This window comes from Orbicella faveolata, unplaced genomic scaffold (assembly GCF_042242905.1).
Source record: "Orbicella faveolata isolate gen_17 unplaced genomic scaffold, um_ofav_v1 contig_13, whole genome shotgun sequence".
NCBI lineage: Eukaryota > Metazoa > Cnidaria > Anthozoa > Scleractinia > Merulinidae > Orbicella > Orbicella faveolata.
Window position 1 is genome coordinate 20,925,834 of NW_028301540.1, and position 9,845 is coordinate 20,935,678.

The 9,845-nt window shown below is 36.6% G+C and overlaps 1 protein-coding gene across 4 annotated transcripts; it reads right to left on the reverse strand.

The window, feature by feature from the left end:
- Positions 1-1,175: 1,175 nt before the first annotated feature.
- On the reverse strand, positions 1,176-8,775 carry LOC110051177 (HSPB1-associated protein 1-like). Of its 4 annotated transcripts, XM_020757189.2 has the most exons (7): positions 8,373-8,774; positions 5,597-5,957; positions 4,253-4,354; positions 3,247-3,294; positions 2,871-2,924; positions 2,667-2,726; positions 1,176-1,716 (listed from the first exon to the last, which is right to left on the reverse strand). In XM_020757189.2, the coding sequence occupies exons 1-7, from the start codon at positions 8,741-8,743 to the stop codon at positions 1,294-1,296; spliced, it is 1,419 nt and encodes a 472-aa protein (XP_020612848.1). In that variant the 5' UTR covers positions 8,744-8,774; the 3' UTR covers positions 1,176-1,293. The 4 variants fall into 4 exon arrangements, with proteins under 4 accessions (XP_020612848.1, XP_020612851.1, XP_020612850.1 ...); XM_020757192.2 differs by lacking the exon at positions 2,667-2,726 and having other exon boundaries at positions 8,373-8,775; XM_020757191.2 differs by lacking the exon at positions 2,871-2,924.
- Positions 8,776-9,845: the final 1,070 nt, after the last annotated feature.

Here is a 9,845-nt window from a genome sequence, read left to right on the forward strand (position 1 = left end):
TCCAAGGGAATTTCAAGGGAAGCTTCGTCTACCTGTGGACACCTTCATCCACCTTTTGGGATTTTAAATAGGCCTGCAGATTTTGAAAGGGCAGCAGAGAGATTAAAATTTGCATTTGTAAAAATACATGTGCATTCAAGCAGATTTTACAATTGTAAGGCTACATTTGTAGTTTACACTTGTATCCTAACTTGCAATACACATGTAAATTCCAGTGTAGAAAATACTTTCATTGAATCCTTGTATTTACAAGCTGAACTTTACATGTGTAAATTACACGTGTAAAAACTTCAAGTGTAATTTCTTTATTGAATTGACCCCAGGATTTCATCATTATAATTGAGTAGCAAGTTGTACACTGCTATTTCCTTTCTGTTCACTCTCTTGGTATTAAAGCAGAATTACTGACATTCAGTGAGATTGAAGGGTACTTAGTGGCTTGTGTACCCCTTGTTAGACTCTTGAACTGTGAGATGTTTACATGTGACTTTTAAATTGGTATAAGCAATCCCAAGTTGCTTTTTTCTCGAGCACCAATTCAATGCCCTAATCTTCAGCAGGAATAATTTTTTTACTTAGTTTTTCCAACAAATTCAAGGGAAATCATTCATTTACAAACGAACAAAGTTGTCTCTCTTCACATTTCTACCAAGGGGAATTGTATGTACAAAAATCAGCAAAACCAATTTAGCTATGAGGAGGTGCTATTAAATTGAAGATGAGAAGTCTTCAAAAGTCCAAAGAGAGAGCCCTTAAATAACTTAACATAAGGGAATAACCACACTCACTGTCTTTCCATTAGACCACAACATGTATATGGATTACTTGAAAGATGGACATACCTTCTTGTATGACATAAAGAAAGTTGATGAGGTAGTGTAGTAAAACACCCTGTTATTCAGAAAACTAAGAAATCTTGATATTGATGAATTAAGAATTCAAAATATTATGCCTAAGGTAAAGATAATAAAATTCTGCTTCATTAGACTCCTTGTGGCATTTTCTCAATATTTCTTCAACCTGTCTTTTTCCTTATATAATTTGCCACAAAGGAGAGGTAGGGTGGATGTGATGGGCAACTCTAAATGTACCTTGGAGCACCACAATGCTGATAAATTTGTCTTGCTTAGCATTTTGAGACATGGAATTGAAGTATGTAGCCAAAAAAGGAGGAATTAATTTTAAGCATTTTATTAGGAGAATCCTACCCAGTGAACAAACAATAACTTAAATATTAATAATACCTGATTCATTATTAAACTAACAATACTCAAGTTCATCACTTCAATATTATTATTCCTTATTGCTTCCCCTTTCTATACAGATTCTTTTACATGGGGGATTCCTTAAATGAATTTTCCATTCATCAGATGACTGGGTCTCCACCGATTGATCAACCTGGCAAGTGCCACAGCCATGACATGGCCTCTCAGAGTTATCTTTACTTGGTGGTACTGTCTTTTTATCCTGTGTTGGCCAAGATTCCAGTGGCAAGTCACTTGTTTGGGAAATCCCAATTTTATGGAGGACTTGAACAGTCATTTCATTGATGACCTCTGGAGTTGTTATGCAGTTTATAAGATCATCAGTAGACAGTGGGATGTTTATATTTTTATCAGTCTCTCTCTGTTGTCTTCCATCCAGGTTTGCCTTATGTTTTACAGCAGTTAATGCCTGATGTAAGTAGCCCATGTTCTGACTATGTGTTCCAATTTCCTGTGAATTAAAAATAACAAGAATAAACTGCATGTAATTTTTACTCAGATGAAATCTAACAACAACTACTATGCCTGAAGCTCATTGATTATTTATTATCAAAATCTTTTATTTTGTGCAATTAAAATTTCTCCACAGCAGAATTCCTTCAGAACAGTTAGTACCATGGCCAATAAAACTGTAGCTGTTTATGAAGGTGGTAATTAAATATTTACGTGTTAATTATAATAATTAGAATAAGATTGTGATCTTATCCAGTTTTGTGCCAACCAACAGACACTGTTGGACAGTACATCTTGTCTGCCATAAATCCTTGAATAAGCGCCCCCTTTGAATAAGCACCCCTCTTATAGGCCAAAATTTAAAATAAGCGCCTCCCCTCAAATAAGTGCCACTGCCCCCCCCCCCCCTTCCTGGTCGATGATCACTTCACATTATTGATATGGACGAGGACAAGATCAACATTGATATTTAATATGTGATCACACTCACCAAACTAGTTAAAGCGTATTAGATTTGTACACTGCTTCAATTTATGAACACTGTAAGTTTGGAAAAACAATTACAAGTACCAACCGTACTTTTACTAAGACTTTAGGATCAGCTTTGTATGCTGCATATGTTTACACATTAATACTGTATTTCAAAATAACTATCATATCTTGCTACGTGTTGGCGAAAGTTAAATAAGCCCCCCCCCCGATTAAACGCCTCCCTCGTATGAGTGCCCCCCCCCCCATCTTCTTCTTAATTTGGAAAAAGCACCTTGGGTGCTAATTCTAGGATTTACGGTATTCCTGACATCTTGTTCCTTGCTTAAACCCCATCAAGTACACACTCAAGTCATGAAAACCAACAAACATTAAAATCTTCTACAAGGAGACATAATGTATGTTAAGAAATTGTATAAAAAGCAGCGAGGAGAAAATCAACGCTGATAAGTAACTAACTTCTGATGGGTTCACCCATGTTACTTCAGCAGCCCCATCCTCTTTCTTCAAGGCACACACCTAACAACGCACAGTGCAAAGGAGCTCATTTTAATTTACAAAATGCATTGCCAGGTGCATTTCAACTATTTTCAATAATTATTATTGTACTGTGTGGTATTATTATCTTCAAATCAGACCCTGGACTTCAAACATTTTGCCTACCACATTTTTGTTGACCACTTCTAATAACAGTGAACACTTGATTCCATTTGATTTCTATTTAACAAAAGAAAGTCCAATCACTTCAGAGGAGTGGGTTATTTTATTAATCCTCTCTTTCCAGTTCCCTTTGCCTTTAATTAAGCTGATGTCTCTGCCTACTGTACTTTATATACTGTACCCAGCACATTTTATGACACAGCACAGTGTATAGTGCTTGTATTGTTGTTCCCAGATGCTTTGTTGCCTCAATCTCACTAATACTGAGCCCAGCACTGTCCTGTTATGATTTTTTACATTGTTTCTGGTATTTATGGTCCTGCCAAGTTTTTAAAAAACTATTTAGTTACTATATTGACCTTCACACTTCTTTACCTACCAGTGTTCTGATCATTGCTTCTTTGACTCTTTCAATATGATCACTTTCCTTTGGTCAACAAATTAAAATATGTGATTAATATAAGTTTACAAATTATGCATGAATTACCAGATTTTGTTAAGGCCCATTACATTGTACATGCAACGTCATTTTATTCCGTATTGCAGTCATTTGATCAATAATACATACAAGATGTGTTATCGCTGACATGTTTTAGTGATATTTAATATATTTGCATTCCATAAAAATAAACATCTAATTTTAGCATTAAAAGATATTGTTAAGAGAGATTAATTGGGGAAATGTAATTAGTAAAATTAATGGTCTTAATTTATGAAGTTGAACAGAAATAGTAGCTGGTATATTATACTGTTACAATTCAGTCAATCTCAATTTACAGCACACTATATGTCAAAGACTCAAGCAAATTTGTAACCTCTAATTCATATGGGCATTTGTATTCAGAATCTAACACGTCAAAACATGAACAAAATAAGAAGCTTTGTGTTCAGTGTTTAACAAACAAGAGATACAATGCCATGGAAGGAAAAAATGCCATTCAGATGTTAATTAAAATATCTCTCTTAAGTATTGCTTTCGAGCCTAGTTGATACATCTTAAACCAACATTACTAACAAAAAGGTTTGAGATGAAAGAAAATTTCGACTTAAATCCTTACTTTAGAAATTCACCAAAAGTAAAGGTTATAACCTAGGGATGATGATTTACATATTAATTATCCTGTGGACCAAGCCTTATGAGCACTCCACTAAATATAACTACCTCATTATTACAGCCATTGCTTGGACCAAAGAAGACAATTTATCTGTCAACTGATTTAACACCACCAATTTATGGTCCAAAGGTGGATTAAGTTTCAACTGCAGCTCTGATCTTTAATGGCAACCGACAATCAACAATAATGATGGCAAACAGTACAAAAACTCATGTCAACTAGTTTGCAAAGTCAACTGCATTGCATGTTGTGACTTATTCATGTACATACCAGTTCAATCCACGTGTTAATACTAATCGATGTTTCTAATGACTCAACATAGTGCCACCATTTCTTGGGGACAAATAAAACATCACCAGGCTGAAGAATTACCTTCAATAAAAACATATCACCTGCCCATCAATTTGGTAAGTGCATTCTAAGCTTACTTTTAAAATAATCATTGCCTGTACATATTATTCTGTACGAAAAAACAAAAATTTATTTTCTTCTACATGTACTACATGTAAGGAACTTGCTACTTTATGCCAGAGGCCAGGCTTTTGAATTATTAACATTTTGTGATGCATAGTTTTGAAAGGGTTGACATAAATTCAACAGCAACAACTTGCAACTCTATGAAACGTTGTATCATGAAAAATATTACAGAACTTTCGTAATCATTAAACAAAAGGTTTAATGAGGAAAAGTATAGCTGTGCATGTGCTTGATAAAACTTTGTACATTTTTTGTGGTCTTCTGCAAAACAACAATGTGAAATGACCAAGTTCTGAGTAGTCTGGGGACCGTGAATGACAGCTAATTTTTCACATTTCCATTTGGAACTGAATGATCTCGTTGCATATTAATGTAAAGACTTTTACATTAAGTGACTGCCTTCTTCAAATGACAACACTGACAGAACAAATGAGCAGTGCCTGAACCAGGTTTACTGTGTTTTTGTATATGCAATTTTCCAGCAAAAAGTTGGTTATATCCAAATTCAACAAATTAAATGCGTTGAATTTGAAATTAATCAATACCAGTGCCAGTCTGAAGCTCAAACTCCTTGGTTGTTACTTTTCAGCCTGTATTGAATGTTAGCAGGTTCCTGTCCTCAGTTGGCACCAAATTATGTCACCGGTTGTTTTAAATTCTGTTTCAGTAAAACACTGCCACAAGTTGTCATGTCATCATGGCCCTTGTCAGACATAATTTATTGCTCACAATGAATTGTAAATGTGTAGTTCCAGAAAATATCCCTACCTTCTCCTTGGAAGATTCCCCCACTCCTCTGGAAATAGACCATATTTGTACTCCTGGTATTAGGCTGGAACTAGCTTGCAATGGAGGCTCGTGCGGCAGAATATCATTAAAACGAGAAAAATGTCATTTGCATTTGAAAAGACTCCCCGCGTTAGCCTCAATTGCAAGCTAGTTCCAATCCAATACCGAGAAAACAAATATGATCTATTCCAATTAAGCTTCATACAGTTCTTTAAATTTTTTGGTCTTAAGAGCCACCCACCCCTCAGGAAATTCCAATCCCTAATCTGTGGGGGGAGTATGGATATTTTCTGGATCTGCTCAGTGGCAAAAAAAATAACTAAAGCATAAACCTAAGCATGTAAATACCTCATATTGAACCACAGTTGCAAAGGCCGGAAATCTTCTCAAATCTGGATTAGTTACATTAACTTGACTAAACACACTGGATTCCTCATAAGGAATTCTGGTTGGATACAAGTTGGGTGTTTCACTCTGTGGAAAGAGAGTCCATTTCTTTGTGCCATAAATCTGTGCTACTAAATTACAGCCGTACGTATCAATATGACAGGGTGTTGATGCTTCAGCACTTCCAATCCATATTGTTGATTCATCGCCACTTCTTTCAGGAAAACCAAAACAGCTCCAGTTAACAGCATGGCGTAAGTGTGGGAAATCTTTGAATAATTCGGCCATGTGTTTGTAATCGGCATAGCACCAAAAGTCCTGTCTGAAAAGTAAACAAAATAATCAACTGCCTCTGTTACATCACAACTTATAATCCATAAAATATTTTACCTCGTGGGCAGTCCAAACGCTGCTCCCTTGCGATCCCACACCCCATTTTTTTTTTCTTTTTTCTTAGTCTTTGACTTTACAAAACGAAATGTATTTGTCTGTGTATGTTCTGGGATATTTATCGGACAGCTGAATAGCTAAGCACATTTACACTGACCAGCTGTCCCAGATCACATGAGAACATTCAGGCTTCAGCTGTTCAATAATATATAATCAATATGAGCAAATAGAACTATATCTCATGGAAAATAAACTTAAGGCAACTGGTCTAACAGACTGTATTACACACCAAAGAATTGCAGTCTCAAAGCCATATTTTACATGTATGTATTTGTAAGTCAAAAGTCAAGAGTAATTTCTTCTTTTAAGAGCAATGTGTCTGGTCATGTAGACAGACAACAATGGGACAATCATTCTGATTCACCTATTTCCAAATATACACTAAATGTCAGCTATAAAAATTAGCCAGGTTGTCTGATGTTTAGAATTGCGATGATCAAGCATGTCTTCATAACTCCATAGAATTAGAATGTCTCTATTCTTGGTTCACTGAATCTTTGAAATACTATAATACTGAGATGAAAAAACTTGTAAAAATGGTCCAGTTGTGTGTAGCTGACAAATGAAGAGTTTGTTCTGCTCATGAAATAACTGCCTGTTAAGTTTATGTTTTGCTTTTTTCTCCTGAGATGGTCAGACATTTTATTCCCTTGGCATTTGTACCAGGGATTGTTCCAAAAAGGTTCTAATATCACTGCTAGAGCCCATTGCTGACTATAGTTTCTGCATGCATTACCAAGCCCTACTGAAACTGGTACATCTTAATATTTACGCAAAAGACTGTCACTTTATAGAAAATAATCCAAATATCTAAGAAGTGCCGAATGCAAATCATTGCCAGTCAAGTTCCCTAGAACATGAAATAACCAGAAAAACAGCTCTTAGTTTATGTCAGGTTATGCAACTGCACAGTGATCTTTTTCTGGTGAATTCTTTGTCTGTGCTAAGAAATGTAACTGAGCCTGACCACCACTGAGACCACATGTTTTAGAGGTATTTTTCTTTGACAACAAGGGTATTGTAATTGTTAAAACCCTTTGTTCTAGTATTATGTTTCATGTGTTACACTGCTTTCTCTGATAATATTCAGTCTATAGAAATGTAGAAAGAAGCTTAGTTTAATACCATCATCACAGTCTCTGTTGTTTCATGTTATCAAGCAACGAGTCTAGAAGCTAAAGGAAGTTTGATTTTTTTAGTGTCAATTTACCAGTGGTTTTTTAAATTTACTCCTTATCTGATTAAGCTTTTTGGTTTCTTGTTGTGCAGAAGTATTGATAGTTTTACCAATACTAAGGTGTGCTGTGAAAGTAAGGTAAGTGAAAACTGTTTTCTTTCATCCTTTTTAAGTCTTTTAAAAGTAGTGAAGATTTTTTACATGGTTTGCCATCATGGGTTATAGGCAAGAACAAGCAAGGGAAACTTACTTTTAATACACGAGCAGTGAAAACATGAAAACTGAAAAAAAAAAACAAAAAAAAACGTGGTTTAAAAATAAGGTCTCCAAGTTTTGGAATTTCAATAATAGGGTCTTAGAATCTCTGACCCCTCCTCCCCCCCCCCCCCCCCCCTTAATGAATACACTTTTGGTATGTAACAGTTTTTGCCTCTTCTTGCACCCTTTATATCTGCTAGAAGCTTCCCTGTCTTAATACGCATGTTCACTGGATACACAAAGCAAACTCTCTTAGGCTTCAGGGGTTATTCATAGAGAGTCATCTGATAACATCAGGCCTTGGCATTGCCCAGTGAACTTCTCTGAATATATAATCATAAACAATAACCAAAGCAGTCACGTTCTATTCTTGAAGGGATTGATTAATTTAAATTGAACAATAGCATTACGGCACCCGGCGTAAACACACACTCCAAGGCGTCATGTTGTCTCTCTGTCCACGCCTGTAACAGGTCGGTCAATATCAGCAGATATTTTCTTCAACACTCATTAACAATTTGCATTCGTTGTTGAAAGCCATTTCCCATATGCCAGCGGTGTTGCTCATCTTGTCCACTTGGCCAATATTTCAAAGATTATTAAAATAGTAAACCACAGAAGAATCAATACACAATTAAACCGACAGCTACGTTTGCTGTACTTCTGAGTACCAAAAGATAATTTGTTTGTTTGTGTTGTATGGGTAAGGTCAAGATCAGTCGTGATTGAGATTGGACCTGTATTTTAAGTATTATTTATATATGGCGCGACACACCCGGTCTAAAATAAACGTGTCTTCCAATTAGCAGCAGGATACTAGATTATCTTCTATTATAATTGGTCTTTTGTTACCTTTGGAAACGCGACAAACTTCCCGACCTATCAATGTTGCCATTCAACCATTGAAAAAACTCGCCAAAACTTGCTTCCTCGAATTCGCAATCTGTCTCCATGATCGCTTTCTTGTAAGGACTAGGTTCATTCGCGGACGAGTTCGCTCTCGAACAAAATCGAAACCTGGTTCGAAGATCGCCGACTTCGGAAGCAAGAAATTCCGGTGTCCATAGCGAACACGTCCATTGTCTAGCTGCGCCATCAAAAACTATCGGCTCTGTACGGTTTAAAAGATGAATTCGAAGTTTTTCAGCGTTAGAAATTAGTGATATTCTCTCCAATTCGTGGTGATTGGCCTTGTTTACACTCAGACCACGTTCGTCCACCATGTTGGAATGACGTCACGTCACGGTTATTCCGCTGTACAATAAGAACCACGGAATAGTGTACATACCGGAAGTAGTGATGCTGGAAGCGGGGGCATCCTGTTACGTAGCGTCACGCACGTACAGTGATTTCATGAAAAGAATATTGCTGTCCAATAACCGCTGTCACGATGATAGCTGTTTATTTCATTCCGTCAAAAACAAATACTCTTTCAGACTCGGCGCTTTGTTGTCTCTGTTATTGTTTTTGATTTATAAAGCTGTTTTTTACGTAGATGAGTCCTTGGTATGTGAGGCATATTGTTGACATTGTTATTTAGGCAGTAAGACAATTGAATTTTCAACCGAATACGTGCTGTTTGCCTTATCCAGATAATTCCACTGAAAGAATTAAGACTTGAAACACAAGCATCTTATCATGAACAAAAATATCCTTAGTGTTTTCCGCGTATTGGTGTTGAAATGTGAAAAATGTCAGAGGAACAACAAGATTTCACACTACCAAACAGGAAAACTGTCAAACACGATATCATTATCGTTGTTTTAGCATCTGGGAAAAGCAACAGAATGCAAAACACGCTGCTAAAGGCGAGATTAATATATTATATCAAGAGATATAAATCGCAAATATGTTTGCTACGGTATTTCAAACCCTAAAACCTCTCGGAATAGAATTATCAAGATATAAAGAAATATCAGCTAGCAGAGCCATTCGTCTTCAGGCTGTGTTGCTTTGTTCTTTTTTGTTAAGTGTCAACAAAACCAGAATACATGTGCGCTTTTCCGTCGTGGTGTGCATTTTTCGGCGCGAAAGGTCGACAGATCAAGAGTACCGCTACTCAAGTCTAATCCGATTGACAATCGAAAGTGAAAAATCCTCGAGTTTGAGTTTCACTCGCGTTGCTTGAAGATATGTTGTCTTTAGAAACAGACTAGCAGTAGTGTGGGGGATGACAATCACCCATTCCGGCGACTTTACAGGGTTCACCGCGAGGGACGGGGACTGGGGGCGGCGGGGAGAGGGTCGGTGGGGTGAAGATATTGTTGAGTGGATTAGAACTATATATATAACACCCGGAATAACATGCCAACAGGGGAATGCAAC

Coding starts and splice junctions, on each gene's coding strand:
- LOC110051177 (XM_020757189.2), bottom strand. CDS start 8,743: ATGGTGGACGAACGTGGTCTGAGTGTAAACAAGGCCAATCACCACGAA. Junction 4,355..5,596: donor CAACTGTGGTTCAATATGAG/GTATTTACATGC, acceptor TTTTTATTGAAG/GTAATTCTTCAGCCTGGTGA. Junction 2,925..3,246: donor AAGCAATGATCAGAACACTG/GTAGGTAAAGAA, acceptor TTTGTTAAATAG/AAATCAAATGGAATCAAGTG.